At 49.6% G+C, this 15,928-nt stretch overlaps 1 protein-coding gene across 2 annotated transcripts in view; it reads right to left on the bottom strand.

Moving 5' to 3' along the window:
* CRISPLD2 (cysteine rich secretory protein LCCL domain containing 2) overlaps positions 1–15,491 on the bottom strand; it is a 30,423-nt gene extending 14,932 nt beyond the window's left edge. The window contains exons 1-7 of one of the 2 annotated variants that reach the window (XM_068203147.1): positions 15,157–15,491; positions 10,910–11,223; positions 5,512–5,630; positions 3,315–3,447; positions 3,099–3,214; positions 1,689–1,789; positions 356–514 (exon numbers count right to left, since the gene is read on the bottom strand). In XM_068203147.1, coding sequence (XP_068059248.1) covers positions 356–514; positions 1,689–1,789; positions 3,099–3,214; positions 3,315–3,447; positions 5,512–5,630; positions 10,910–11,152 — 871 coding nt within the window. In that variant the 5' untranslated portion in view covers positions 11,153–11,223; positions 15,157–15,491. The remainder of the gene's footprint in view (positions 1–355; positions 515–1,688; positions 1,790–3,098; positions 3,215–3,314; positions 3,448–5,511; positions 5,631–10,909; positions 11,224–15,156) is intronic. The other variant, XM_068203146.1, reaches the window with a different exon arrangement.
* Positions 15,492–15,928: the final 437 nt, after the last annotated feature.

The following is a 15,928-nucleotide window of genomic DNA, read 5'->3' as shown; positions in this document are numbered from 1 at the left end:
TGGGACTTGGAGCACCCTGGGATGGTGGAAGGGGGTGGGACCGGATGAGCTTTAAGGTCCCTTCCAAACCAAACCATTGTGGGATTCTATGAAGTGACTGAAACAAGCACAGAACTTTTGCAGATCGATGTGCAGTAGGTACAGGCTGGTTTTGAGAGCTTTGCTCACCACTCCTAGCAGCTTTCTGCACAACTGAAATTTTCACACAGTGAATTTCCAAACAGATCACCTTTCCTCCACTCAAACATCCTCCCAGTTTCTTTATCCCTGAGCCTCCTCATCACTTCCCACACCTTTTCCCACAGAGGTGCTTCAAAACCCATAGGAGCTGAAAAAGAGGAAGGCTGTGTCTTACTCATGTAGGATTCTGGGGTGATTTTCTTGGGCTTGATGGTTTTGCTGGGTTTGTTTTCTGGAAGGTGGAACTGCACCGGCTTCTGCTCCGCCACCTGCGGAATCTCCACCTCGTTGGTCTCATCTGTCTCAGCAATGATGGGATCTTCATAACGGTGATCTTGGTAGAAGAGGGGATTCAAAATAATCACAGTGTGCTCACACTGGTGGGCAAGTCAGGTTCATGTTTTGTGGGGATGATTTAGTTGGACAAGGATCTCCTTTTAAACAGCTGGGAGATCAAAAATGCCTATTGAAGGCAGCACAGGGCTATTCCCAGGACACTCCTCTCCTGCTCCTCTGCACATGAAGCAGCATTTACAGCATCTCACAATAAAGATTTGAAGGGATCCCCACTAATTAGTGAAAAAAGGATGTTCCTTCCTCTGTTTCCCACTGAGTTCTTCCCTCTGGAGGAAAACACAAATTTGCTGAAGGGCTCATATTCCATCAGGGCATCCCCTTCCTTCTCCCTGCTGCAGCCCACCTGCACCCTGGGGTCCTCCTTCAAACCCCACAGGATAAAAAACAAGAAATGCATGGTGGCAGCAAAATAAGCCTCTGCACCCTGGGCAAGTCTCCAGGGAATCTCCCTGTTTTCAAAGAGCCCAGCTCTCTGGAAAGTAAAACACTTGGAGGAGAGAAATGACCCTGGGAGATCCTGGATGCTGGGGGTAGCACTGCTGCACTGGAGGGCTCACCCTAATAATATGTTTTATCCTATTGGCCTCTCTTCCAAAAACACTCCACAGGTCAGGAAAAACCCTTCAGGGTCCCCTCCTCTCCTCCAAGGGACACAAATGGCTACGTTCAATTTGCATCCCTGAAAACCATTCCTTGAATCCCCCATCCTGAAAGGTGGGGAGGGAGGCAAAGGCTCCATCTGAAGGAGCGGGGCAGGCAGCCAAGCTCTGCCCACCCACGATGCCTCTGCCAAGCACTGGAGAACATTCCCTTCCCCAGCAAACCCCTCCGGGATGGGATCGCTCCTGCCCACAGCCTGCCGGCGCTCAAAACCCCCTGCAGCTCCGGGGCCAAACCCATGGAAGCTCAGAGCTGCTTCTCCCCATCCAAGCTCTCTGTTTTCCCCAGGAAAATGTGCTGAATCCCAGCTCCAGGCTTTCAGCAGCTCAGGGATTCTTGCTGACGATTTCCCACGTGTCCCGACGTCGGGATATTGAGGATGGCTAATTAAAAGGGGCATTAAGCTGTGGTTGGCTCCAATTGGAAGCTTCCACACGTTTGCTCCAGCCTTGTCCCCCACCCCAGAGGTGCCCCAAGCCCCCAGCAGGTACCTTTGTAGCAGAGGTTGTTCTGGCAGCTCCCCCCGTAGCTCGGCGGGCACTCGGAGCAGGGACGGCCGGTCTTGTACGGAGCTTCTCCAATCCAGTTGCCCCTGGGAGCACAGGAGAAATGAGCACCCATCGGACACACAAATACCTTTCCAAGCCTCCAAACCCAGAAACATCATCCTGGCCTAGAGCAACTAAATAAAGACTAAACAACCAGCCATGTAGGAAAGATGCTCCTCCTCGTTCCATCTTTAAAATGACATTTTTAGGGGTTTGTTTAAATCGTGTGCCAGATCGCTTTTATATTACATTCCAATATAAACACCAGGGTCTTATGTAAACAGAAATAAATCAATGGATTACTGCATTTTGCTGAAGAAACTCCCCAGAAATAACAGCCCATTTTGGCATTCTCTCCTGCAAGTCTTAGGGGATGAGGAGGTTGAAGGAGCCGGAGTTAAGCTGTGGCTATAAACTCCTGGGTTATGCTCTTTCAGCTGTCTCCACCTATAAGGCTACATGAGGACAATGTGCACCGATGCCAGAGAGAAAAGATTAAGCAGAAACTGCAGAAATAGAGTATTTTTCCATCCAGCAGCTCTGAATGGATGACGTGTAAATCTCCCAGCCTGCTGTGGGGGCTCTGTGGGAGATGCTGTTATTCCTCAGGAGGAGCAGATTGTTAAATCCCCCCAAACCAGGAGTAAAATGTGCTCATCTGACGTGGGGAGAGAGGTGCAGAGAACCCACCCAGAGAGCTCTGCCTGGGACATGATAGCTGCAGCCCCACACTTCTTTTTCCTTTGCATTTTTCTGCACTGTTATCCCCTGAAGTCAGTTGCTCCCCAAGCCACTCCATTTGCGTAGAGAGATTTCCCTATTTTATTTTGTTATGAAGTCTTAAATTGCCAAGGGCTCAGAGTGGGAATGTTTCTCCTATTAACCAGAAAATCTTAACTGCCATTGCCAGGTAGTAAACTTCTCCTGGATGTAGTAGGCAAGAAATATGATTTTCATTTTGAAATTTAATCAAACTGTCGAGCTAGTGAAATCTTGACTGCTGCAGTTATTTCAGGGTTTTTTGGCGTTCACCACCACCCCATCCCTTCCCACCCTCTGACAGCAGAGAGCAAGCCTTGCTCAGCAGCACATGCCAGCTCCATCCTGGCCATCTCCTGCTCCTCCTTTCCCTTCCCGTGGCAGGAACATCAAAGCTCCAGCCTGGCCCCAGCCTCTCATTCAGTTTTCCAGGCAGTGCTCTGTAGTTTTGAACCAGCCCTGTGCTGCTGTCTAAAGAAAAAAATTTAAAGCCACAACCACCAGTCTAGACTGCCTGAAATCTCTTCCCCAGAGCTAGTTAAGCAAGCTGCCAGTTTTGGGAGAGCTGGAGAGAGCCCAGCTGCTCTGCCTTACTTGGGGGAGTAGTTGCAGACCAGGTAGACAGCGTTCTCCCAGATCTCTCCCCACACATTCATCTGCTTGCAGACATTCACAGCACAGCCAATCCTGTTGGTCGTGGCCCAGACTATCTGTAAGGGAAATGTAGTTATTGCAAATAAGCAAATTACCCCGATCCAGACATGGGGGGGATGTGGGGAGTGTGGGTACAGACCCCTTAGAGTCCTTTACCTGGGTGTAATGTGTGCACATGGCACCTGTACACCTCTCTGGGCACCACGGGTTGCACTCATGGGGGTATGGGAACGTGTAATCTTTCACTTCATCATACCAGGACTGGACATGGAATGCTGGAGATCGATACCTAAGGGAGGAAAAGGCAGCTGGAATCAGGATGTTCTGGTAGAAGTTTTCAAATTTAAAAAAAAAAAAAAGGTTTTTTTAAAGATGAAGGGTTAGATGGGATTTGGGAAGGAATTGTTCCCTGTGAGGGTGAGCAGGCCCTGGCACAGGGTGCCCAGAGCAGCTGTGGCTGCCCCTGGATCCCTGGAAGTTTCCAAGGCCAGGCTGGACAGGGCTTGGAACAACCTGGGACAATGGAAGGTGTCCCTGCCCATGGCAGGGTAGTTGGAACTGGAAAGATCTTTGAGGTCCCTTCCAACCCAAACCGTTGTGTGTTTCTATGATTTTTTCCCTCAGATTCACAGCCTGACCTGACTCTGTATTATTTATGGGTTTGACATGATCCTCAAGTGCTGCTGACCTGAAACGCCCTCTCACTTTTCCACTCAACTACAAAATAACTTCTAGTTTGGCAGAAAGTTGTGTTTTGAAAGTAAACAGAAGTTAGGCTTTGCCAAACATCTTAAACCAAAAGCCAATCATGTACCTATTTTACCACGGGGCAATTTGCTAAATCTGGAAGTTAACTCGCAGCCAGACTGTAAGACCTTTGAAAGTGAGTGGGCTTTTCCTCACTCACATCCCACCAGGAGCTGGTGTGGAGTAGTTGGTGCACTACACTCCTATCCTACCTTTTTTTTGGCAGCAATATCTCCCCGCACCCTGTGTGTAACCTCTGCCTCAGATACCAGGGTCTGAGGCAGTGCCGATGCTGCTTGTGCTCTTTGGAGGGCACAAACGGTGTCAAAACTACCTGTAGAAACTCAGACACACTTTACACACAGTGAGCAAACAGAGTGATCTGCAAACTGTACCAAACCCACTGCTTTTTGATTGCTTTCAACAGCTCGTACGGAGCAACCTGCCAGAAATCCAAATGATATCATTACCAACTGGAGCTCATACTTTCAGCCAACTTTTCATTAAAAATCACTCATTAGAAGTATTTTAAAAACATCTATCTCATGAAGTCATGAAGCGAATACTTTCCGAATCCTATTTTACAGGAGAGGAAATGGAGGCAATCAAGTTATGGCCCATTCCTGAAAAAGCTGAGATAAATCTGATTTTTCTTTCCTCTCAGGGGCCGCAAAGGGAGCAAGATTGGATCTTCCTCCATCAGGAACCCATGGCCATCCTGAGCACTTGCAGGACAGCCAAGAACAGCAGGATCTTTTGATTTTTGTTTCCAATGAATTAACCACTCTACCTTCCAAACATTAAAATGGGCCTAATTTTTACATGCTGCTAATTTCACAGCAGCAAATTTCCTTTGCTTTCCACCAAGTTCTACCTGATTTACAACAAAGATAACTGGACTTCCACCCAGGAAATGGGCGAAAAAAAGCTCAGGGCTTCTGAGCAAGTACAAAATGTTTGCTGTGCAAAGCAGGCTTAACCTATAATAAGCTTAAAAACAGGGGCTTAGCAATAAACAAATTTCATCTTGAGATGGAAAGGAAAATCCCTTTGGAAGCCTTCATGTCAGCTTTCCTACCTTAGTTAATGACTCTAGTTTAACATCTTGTCCCAGGAATTAAAAAAAAAAACAAACCTACAAAGTGTTTTCAGTAAAGAAAAATCAGGAGCCAGATAAATATTTATGGAAAACACAGCAAGAGATAATTAAATTCTGAACTGAATCCAGACAGAAATTCTGAGCTGAATCCACACATTGCTCCTTCAGCTCCGTGATGCCAGAGCCCCCCCCTGAATCAGCACATTTAGGAGGGTTCAGACTTCTATACCTGTTCTCCTCAAGGAGAAGGAGTGACTTTAGGTCACTCCAGAGGTGCTACCCCAAGATCCAGATGGATGCAGGAGCCCAAATCAGTGCTGGTTTCCTGGGAAGTCTCAGGGGAAGGTGGATAACCATCCCACTGAAGCCATCACAATTAACAACCCCCAGCTTTTCTCCCATCTCCCCAGTGCTCCACCAAGCACCAGAGCAAATCTTTCCAGCTGCCTCTAAAGAAGGACCCATAAATCACCCTTTGCAATGATCCTGTAGCACCCCAAGCCTTACCTGCCCCAGTGAACTGCCAGGTTCTGCCCAATTGACCTGATGAGGTCACTGGGCCCATGGTCCCAGATGCACTGCTGAGCCCAAGCGTGTGCTGACCGTTCCAGCTCCTCATCCCAGGTCTTCAGGGTGTGGGGAGAGAAAAGAACAGGTCAGTTTTTCATCTCAAACTCGCTAGATCAGGAGATTAAACCAACAGCAGTTAGTGGAGAATGACTAAGGTACAGACTACCCCCACTATTTCTGGCCTGTCCTGGTGAAGCCACCACGTTTCTCTGCTAAAATCACATTTCTCAACATGTTCCCCTGCCATGAAAGTCCAGGGCACTAAAGGGTCTGTGATTTTCTCCAGTTGATGGCATGCTTCTGAGGAAATGCTTCACTCAGTTCATCAGAAAACACACAAACCCACGTGGGAAGACCTCAGGAACACATCCAGACTATCCACCCTAAACCACAAGATACTCTTGGCAGTTGTTTTTCTAATACGTTCTAAAAAATTAAAAATTAAAATTTGAGGTTGGCTATCCCGTGATCTCCAGCATGACACATATTTCTGAGATCCCATGATGTGCAACATGACACATATTTCTGAGTCCTGCAAGAGTTCTGACATACACTCAGTGCTTCGATGCATTTCAGGATGATTTTTCATCCATTGTCCTTACTGCTGGGACATCTCCAGGCTTTCCCATCAAGGGGAACTCCAGCAGTGGAGAGCTCCACTTCCTCCACCACCACACAGCTAGAAGTCTTTGATCCAACCTCTTAATCAAGGAGTCTGAGGCTCTCAGTCTCAGGCCCCCTTCTCCTTCCAGAATAAATGAGAGTCCACCAGTGGATCCAGTCAAATACATCAGAGGTGGCAGTGTCCCAGGGTTTTTTAAGCTTTTTCCACTCTCACTGAAACAGGCATCACGTTAGAAGTGACAAATCCCATTTCTGCTCCCACTGAGGGCAGGATGCTGGGGTGAGGTCACTCCTCATCGAATATCACACAGTTGTGAGCCAAAGGAGAGCTCCAACATGACACAAAGGCAAACAGGAAAGCAGCTCTGCTGGCTCTGCTGCCCAGGAGAGTATTTGTTCTAAAGGCCAGACTCGCTGGGCCCAGCAGCCAGTGCCCTGAATTCATTGTGTAATTACTGACAGCTGCTCTATTCAGAGCAGCCCTTAGAGGATAATTCATTGGGATTAAAATATTACCGCACATTCCTACAAATAAAACCAAAGAGAAGAGAGGTCTTGTAATGTGTATCCAGCCCATCCACATGCCAGCACGAGACTGTCCTCTTTGGACATTTAACATCACAACCAGCTGCTCTTTCCAAGTCCTGTCTCCGCCAGAAGAAAGGCAACTTCTGGTCTCAAACATTTCAAAGGACCTGTCAGAGCCTGGAGGGCTGCAGGGCACCCAGGCTCTCGAACACATTTACAAACCATCCAGTGATCATTCTGAGCATATCTGCACACAGCCTGGGGCAGTTATAGTTGGGATGGGGAAGGACTGTGCATCCCTGGATAACACAACAGGAAAATGCAGTGTCTCCTGGAACTTGGTTTGTCTCCACTACCTCAGTGAGGCAAACATGACCTCATCTCACTGAGCTCACAGCCCAGGCCTCCCAGAATAGTTTATCATGAAGCACTCTCAGCAACCCAGAGTCCAGCAGCATCCCAGAGCTGCCCCAAGCTCACCAGCTCAGCTTTGGATGGAGCAGGGACCAAGCAAATTCTGTCTGCAAGACCCCGTGTGGACAAGGCTCTGACACAGGGAGCAAAACCATTTTGCTTCTCAGCCCTCCAGCTCCTCGGAAGTGATGGGATCAGACCCACCACACATCTCCAACCCTCTGCTCAGGCAGCCTCTTGCAGCAGTGCCCAGACACAGCTTTTTGTGGTTTCCCACTTTGTGGGCTCAGCAGCGACCGGCCACAGCTGCCCTCCCATCCAGCACAAAAGCCACAGAAACTCTCCCAAGATGTTCTGCACTCCGAGCTCCTCAGACTTCCTACCCAGCTTTATTCCCTGCAGCCCCGGAGGTGGAGATGTTCCAAATCTCCTAATTTACTGCAGAGACGTCCTGAGCAGTGGGCTATTAAATGGGAATTAATGCGAGCGTACGCGTTGTATCTCCCTTTGACGCCTGCGGATAAAATAAATGAACTCGGACAAAAGACACTTCACAGGTAATTGGGAAGGAGCTCCATCTCTGCACGGCTCTTTGCTGCACGAGGAGAGAAGCTCGTTTCTGCAGGCATCAGATTACAAAGCCACCCCCTTTAAATTAGAGCAATTATTTGCCTCTTGCTTCTCAGACGCGAATGCGGTCAGGAGGCTGGAATTATTTCACAGCAATAAACATAGGGGGGGAAAAAAGAGATTTCAGACTTTCCCAGCAAGAATTCTTTATGCCAATATTCAAAGCAGTATCTAGGAAGATGTCTGAAGCCAGAGGGGCAAGAATCCTGTGCTCAGCTTCCTTCAGAAGCAGAGGTTGAAAATTTTTTGGGTGTGTGTGATTCCAAGTGGGTTAGCACACGGTCTCTCTTTTTTTTTTACTCCTACAAATTTCTAATGGCCTTTCAAAGTGGAATAGTGCATATATAAAATATATGCATGGCATACACACACCACACCACAACTTGTAGGTCCAGATTTAATAATGCATCCCACAAGGAGTCTGCTCCCTCAGCCCAAGGAGCCTGCAAGCCCAAAGCCAGACACCTGAATTGCAGTGATCAGGTTACTCGCTCATTTTCCTCCCCAGCTCAGACTTTCTGCAATGCTGGCAGCTTCCTTCTAAAAGTGGCATCAAACCCCAGGACTGACATGTCCTGGCAGACGTCTGGAGATACTTTTTGCTAACCCCCACAGAAACACTATCCCATCCTGACAGGGAAAGCCACCACCCTACAGTTGAGAGGAAGGATGCATACCTTATACATGAAAACAAACTATTTTCCTTCCAGCAATCTACACTGAGAACAATTTTGCTTTATCCAGCTGTCTCTGAGGCCGCCACAAGAGGAAAGATTTCTGCCTTTCATCACTGCTGAAAGCATCTGACTAAGCCATCTTAAAAGGTCACCATGCCTTAGGATCTATTATGTCCTTTTTCCTCTGGGTCCGTTATGTCCTTTTTACTCTGGGACTGTTAACAAGGAGTTTGTTTTGGCCTTGGCACCCATCCACCTCTGTTAAACAGTCCAAATGCACTCTGGAAGTGTCACTCATGGAGCTGGTAGAGGGGTTAAGGTAATTTTGAACTGGCCCAACTTTGTCAGGAATTTGTGCCCTGCTCACTCATTTTTCACTAGCACTGAATACCTGTGCCAGCTTTCAATTAATTACACAGACCCAGCAGCTCAACTGTTTCTTTCTTCATTTTTCAGTCCACTTTGCCTTTATCCCATATGTATATAACAATTCTTTTGATCTCCAGATAAGTCACAGGACTCACTGTGCTCTTGCTTTCTTATTAACAGTGTCCAACAACAGAAGCTTATCCAGTAGCAGTTAAATATGTCCCTTTCCTGGAATATATTAGGTCCCATTTCCCTTTTAGACACTTAAATACCTCAGATATGGAGCTGGGAGAAAGGATTTTCACAAGGCAGCATTTGGAGGTTGGGCAAGAACAAACTCTACCCACTCATCCACAAATTATCCCAGCACATCTCCAGTGATGCTCCACTCTGGCACCAAAGGGAAAGAGCAAAGTTTATCCATGGTTCTAAAGACAGACCATCCTCTTAAACGAGTCCAAATGAGAAATGTCCTCTGCAGGACAAAGGATTAAAGAGAAATTCCCGTTCAGCATATAGATGGCATTTCCAAGTCATACTGGGTAAACACGAGCACATGAAAGGCTGATTATAGCCTTTCCAAGCAGCACCATCTCATACTCAGCTCCTTTCTCCAGAGCACATAAGGCCCTTTCATTTGCCCTCGATCACCCATAAAAACCACTAGAAAAGCTCCCAGAGCAAAGGCAAACACAGAAGTGCAACCGCGCCGCGAGCGCAAACAGCGGCCGGGCCGTGGGCACTCGGCAGCGGCAGCTCTGCCAGCCCCACGGCCAACCAAAACACCTTGGGCTTTGTGTTTACCCTGTGGAAATCCATCCAGTCGCCTCTTCTGGCAGTGCTTCCCTGCAGGATAACGTGAGAGAGGCTGAGAAAGGGATGCAATCCCCGGTTCTTAGAAAGGCACAGGATTTCTGGCAAAAGCGGGACCAAAACCCAGCTGGTATGGACAGAATAAGGGATAGCTGTCCTTCCTCACCATCCCCTGCCCTCCCTTCTCTTTCCCTTCTCCCTGCAGTCACAAAAGGCAGGATTTTCCATTTGCAGCCCTCACTTCAGCACAGCTGGCAAACAATTTTATATTACATTGAAGTGTACTCTTCTTTTACCCTTTTAAACACGGTCTTAACAAGTCATCCGTCATTTGATCCGTCAGCAGGAGGGCACAGTTGAAGTCAGGCTAGTTTTGATCAGAACTATATTTGCACACTAGGAAAAGGCACACAAAAAGAAATTATTTGTCTACGTCATTTTGTGGCCCTGTAATATTTTGATGGCATGGCAAAAATAGCTCAAAGTAGGTATCAGGTAAAAAAAATATTAATGTGAATTGTTGGTGGCAAAGGCATATTGCATACTCCTCCAACTCTTAAGTTCTCCCTCTGAAGTGGGAGGATACATTGATCAAACTTTTAACTACAAAACCTAACAGCACTGACCCATCCACCCAGGAACTCCCAAAGCCTTTCCAGCTATTTCCAGTGCTTTGCAGATGGAGCCACATTCCTCAGGCCCCGTTTCCCTGTGGTGCTGTACAGATTCCCAGGAGCATCGTGGAGGTTTGGCTCACCTTACTAAGCTCAGGTGATCAGTGTGTGACTGAGGGCAGCTGCCACCTCCAGCATTGGGTTGGCAACCCAAAAACCACCAGAAGATTCCCTGAGCAGACTGTGGTGTCCCCACAACAGCCTGAAAGCTTTCACAGGGAGAGCAGGGGTTAAACACTGGGGGAAAATGCTGCTTTTATGACTTGAAGGTAATGGAAGAACCTGCTGAGGCAGGCTGGGGAATTGCCATCACCGGAGATGCATCCAGGGCTGGGCCAGATGCTGCTTTATGAATAATGGAACCAGTTCTGAAACTATGCAGAGGATGGACTGGATGACCCATCAGCAGCCCTTTCCAACCAAAACAGGCCACTGATCTAAAGCATCCTTCACTCTGGAATGAAAGGCTTCAGGAAACCTCTTGAGAGAAACTTACTTCAGAGGAAATTAATTCACCACACCTCTCGCACCACAAGGAAAATTTAAATACAGTTAGGAAAAAAAATAAAAGTAGTAATAAAGTGATGTATCAGGCTCTAGACTCACCATGTATTCCATGTTAGAGGCCACTGGATACACCTGACCTCTCAATTTATTGTGGAGCATCAGTATCTCCTGTCTGTCTGAGAACAGAATGGCTCTCTTGGACCTGGAGTGAGCTTCCCCATCCTGATATTTACTCAGGATGCTCTCCAGGTGACTCGAGTTGGGCAAGATAAAGCACTCAGCTGTCTTTGTCAGCAGCAGCACACATCCAAGAGGAATGATCCAAGGCAGGGCAGGACTCATGCTGCCAGCAGAAGCAGAGATGAAGGTGACGGTGGGTTTTCGTGCAGGGACTCCCGTGGCTCAGTGCAGGTCTGGAGTTTGGGGAGAAACAGGCAGTCAGAGCAGTGCCACAGGAGCTCTCCGTGCATTTGTCCCCCAACAACGAGGTCACACAGCCCAGATTTGAGCTTGAAAAAGAGTGGTGCTTAAAATTATTGCTCACCCCAAAGGCAGGAAGACCCGAACAGCACCACAGGAGGTGGGGGCTCAGTTTATTACACCTGGGAATTCCACTGATGCTGATTTGGGAGTGAACCCTTCCCAGGCATGCAGGAGGATGCCTTCTGTACCCCTGGCATCCCTGGTGGAGCTGCCACCCTGCCATGCCCAGCAGCTCTGAGTAACCCCAGCTCCATCCCTCCACAGACGGGGACATTTGGAGCTGTCCCCCCAGAGAGCAGCTGCTAAAGCCGAGATTCACTATTGTATGAATAGAAGGGAAAGTAAAATCCCCAGGCAGCCGGATGAGGAGGTCGGGCAGCAGCAAGAGCTGCTCCTGAGGCTGCAGCAGAGCAGCTGCCGGGCTGTGTGAGAGCGGCTGTTTTTTGGGAAATGTCTCGGGGGGCCGAGCAGCCGCGGTCCCCGCTGGCAGTGACGCACCGGGGCTCTCGCTGACGCTTCCCGGCGGGCGGGAGCGGCGCCAGGGATGTGAGTTATGGAGCAGCAGGAGCAGCCGCCCTCCCCCGGCCAGATTAGGTGTTCCCAGGCACTGGGATGCCGTCAGCGCCGAGAGAGTGGGCTTTGGTCTTTGAGCAGCTTCGTTTAATCCCTCGCTCCGTAGTGCTCCTGCTCCACCTGTCATTCCCAAGCACTTCCACCCCCCGTGCTCCAGTTTATCCACCTAGCGACCCTTGAGCGGCTTGGCTGGTGTTATTTGGATCAGCAGCTATTCACGGGAGGCTGTGCAGCACTCGCTGCTCTCCAGTGGGATCCAAGAGCCCCTGGAGAAGGATCAATCCATCCGGGCCAAGAGGCATCCGTACAGACAGAGCAAGCACGGGATCTCCCTCCTTAGGGCTAAGTTTTGGGAGGAAGTTTCCCCATCCCTGTCTCCAACACGAGGTGAGGATCTGTTTTTGACAGCGCTGTTGAAAGCCACGCTGAAAGCATTTCCTCTACAGCGGCAGGAAACAAACCCCAGATTAGCAGGAATTATTCGAGAAATTTCATCCAGTGACACGGGATTTGGACACTCTGAGACCAGAGGAGTTGGAAGCCAACCAGAGCACGGAAGAGCCATCTAACTCCCAGCTGGAAAAGCGACACTTGAGCAGAAAACCCCAAACCTCTGCTCCCCCAACCCACTACAGCAGCATCAGGAGAACCGTGGCAAGCACGAGGTGCTTTGCACAGGCAGGGACCCCCAAAAAAACTCTGAGAACACTGAGAAACCCCGAAAACTTGTTGGCTGACTGCACAAAAGACACAGAGTCCCTGCTCGAGGCTTCTTTCTTGGACTGAACGTTCAGGCAGATGAAAACCAGCTGCCCTGAGCCTCTCTCCAGGCAGCGCGTTAAGCCTTTGCCTGGGTACGACAGTGCAGGATGCAATGTGCTCAGTTTAGGTAACAGCTTCTCATCACATCCTGTTCCGCGGAGCAAGGCGAACACACCCGCCTTGTCCCCAGCTCCAGGCACACCTGGAAGGCAGGACGGACGTTCGGAGGTACGGGGACAAAGACTCATTTAACCTCATCCTCCTCGCAGCCCTGCTTGCGGCATTCGCTTCCCCCCAGGCAGGAGCCCGACTTTCTAACCCGGCTACAGAGGGGTAGGGGAGAAGGAGCAGTTGCTTTTGTAGACTGTCTGACCCAAATTCAGGGAACAATTCCTACTTTGAGGCACTTCCCTGAGAGTTTAAAAATAGCCGCATTGCCACGGCCATTGACAATGTGGCCATTTAGCCCCGGCGGCTCTCCCCGCAGGAACAGCCGGCTCTCGGAGGCGGCCGTTGCACCCCTCGTTTGGCCGGCTGCCCTTTGCTAAACAGGAGCCCAAATCCACCACCCATCTAAGGCAAACACTGAACTTTCAGAAAGGGCAGATTGAAAAAAATCAGCTGTAGCATCTGAGAGCCAGAGGAGCTGCCCCGCTCACGGCTCCGCAGCAAAGCCAGCGCGTCTGGCTCGGCGAGGCAGCCAAAACCTCCCAACAGATGGTGCATTATTCCTCGGGATGTGCTTCCCTCGGTCCCACTCGCCAGCAAAAGGATACCAGCACCTCTTTAAAATTAGGTCACTTTGGCTTAATCTTCTGTTTCACTTGGGGTGTGCAAGTCCCTTGCTCTGCTTCAGCTTGAGGTAAAGAGCGCTGAGCATCCCAAGGAAGGATAAAGGGATCAGAGAGGGACAGGGAGCAGGGAGTTCCCTGGGCAGATTAACTGAAAGCTGCCGAAAGGTGCTCACGTTTCAGAAGGCTGTCATGGATTTCAGATGTCCATCCATCTGCCTCTCAATATCCTCATGCCCAGGTGCAGAGAAACACTCGGATGTGTGCTCCAGCCCAGCCCGTCCCAGTGCCCTGCAGGGCTGGGGCAATGCCTCACCCAGGGAGGCTGAAATCACATTGCCTTTGAGCTGGGGTTTGACATAATTCACAGAAAATTATCAGCTGACAGTCAGCTGAGGAAGCCTCTGCTGTTGATTTCAAGGGTTCAAGAGGAGCACAACCTCCCTTTAAACACACCAGGCCCTTGACAATGGTGCCAGGTGAACATCTGGGAGCCATCAGAAATGACTGAGTCAGCAGAAAAGGACTCCTGAATATGCTGGAAAGCCTGTCCAAACTGGGGAGAAATGGGAGGCCTTCTTTTGGGGTCTGAGGGAGTTGAAGTGCAGCACTGGACTTAGGGAAAGATTATTTTTAGAAAGCTATTTCCCCAGCTAATGGATGGTGTCTGCTTTGCAGGGAAAGCAGGAGAGCCGGTCACATCTGAAGCCTGGCAGAGACACTGCTAAGGCCATATGCAGGCTGATCCTGCATTCATGTCCCCATGTCACCTTTTTCCTTAGGGACATTGAGCTTTGACTGCCTCCCTGGTGAAGCACATGAGTGGGCTCCTGCTCCTGGCTTATGGGTGACATTTGCAGCTAAAACATCCCAGGGCTTGGGGAGTAACGCATGGCACCAGCTGACAAGGAAGGAAAATGAAAAGTTAGCTCAGGATGTCAGGAGAGCATTTAGAACAGCCAAGCAGAAGGGAGTTAGCCTGGGATCAGCTTCTAAACTGAGCCTGGGATCAGCTTCTAATCTGAATTAGCCTGGGATCTAGGATGAGTTAGCCTGGGTTAGCCTGGGATCAACTTTAACCTGTGCAAAGAAATCCAGGGATAAAGCCACAAGATGATGCACTAAACCCCAGGTCAACTCTTTCCCTGGGATGCACACACCCCAAGCTTTGCAGAATTGTGCTGGCTTCCAAAGACAAGGAGGACGACAAGTTCCTAGCCACAGGGCAACAGTGACACATTGCACTGGACACACCACAGATTCAGCATCTTCAAGGCCATGGGTTAAAATATCTGGATCTTCCATTTCAGTCCACTCCCACAGAACCCAAGTGGGTGAGTTTCTACATAAAACCACATGGAGAACCACACGTGGTGACGCTGAAATTCCTTTCCTACGGGTCTTGAGAGCAGAGCTGCACAAACACAGGCAGCCTGGAGCACACAAATGTGCCCACAGCTCTGGCGACTGCAACAGCATCCCTTGGATATTTTCTATTTGCATAGAAATCCACTCCTGTACTTGCAAACTCCTCCCATTCATTCCAGATTAATGCTTGTTAATCTTGCATTCAATTCTGCAGGGCGCACATGAGGGAAGCTCAGACAGTATTGTGTTATTTTATACCATCCAGGCAACTTTTCGGAGAAGTTACTAAAACTGTGCCTTCTTAAGAGTCATTTCTTGCACTCTCACCACCCCCAAAACCACATTTCAGCAGCCAGGACCGAACTTTACACTTACCTTGCTGAGTACTTCCAAGTCTCCAGGTAATTGCAGCTCCTCCAAGCCTGCTTGTGGAAAATAAATTAATGAATCTGAAATATTTAAACGAGGAGGACGGGGGGGGGAAAGGATGGAATAAGCCTCAGGAGGTGCGAGATGTGCAAGGTCTCGGCTCAGCAACTCGGACCAAGTGCAGTCTCACAGAGCTCCCCAGTGGTATTTATGCTCTCCAGGCAGAGGGGAGAACCCTGGATCATCCCCTGTGACAACGGGCGTGGAGCAAAAACGAAAAGGAGAGGGAGGGGAAAAGGGGGGGGAAAGCCACGAGGAGAGGGGTGTTGGCTGGGATCGCAGCAGCTCACGGGCAGTCACTGGGGCTCAGAGGAGCAGGACCATCCTCCCTAAGGCGGGAGGGAGGAGGAGAAGGAGGAAGGAGGAGGAGGGCAGCCCTGATCCTATAAAAGTGCTCGCTGTGCTGTCCCCAGCAGTCGGCTCTGGGACTCGCAGCCAGGCATTCCAGGGGCACGGGGAATCCTCCCCGCACAGGGGGGACCGCGACGCCGCGGTGCGGGGCTCCGCTGGCAAGGGAGGGGGAATTCCAGAAAGGAATTTCCCTCTAAGGGACTGAGGCCAGCTGTCTCCCCCCGGCTGCCGGCTCAGCCAGTCCTGCTCCTCCCAGGGAAATCCCACCCAGCTCCAGCCCCTCCAGTAAAACCCATGGCATCCCCTGTTTTTTTTCCAGAGCCGGGCTTTTGCTGGGAAAGGAGATTAATCGCACTCTAGT

The sequence above is a fragment of the Anomalospiza imberbis genome, chromosome 12, assembly GCF_031753505.1.
Source record: "Anomalospiza imberbis isolate Cuckoo-Finch-1a 21T00152 chromosome 12, ASM3175350v1, whole genome shotgun sequence".
Lineage (NCBI taxonomy): Eukaryota > Metazoa > Chordata > Aves > Passeriformes > Viduidae > Anomalospiza > Anomalospiza imberbis.
This window is presented reverse-complemented; position numbering and strand designations above follow the sequence as displayed.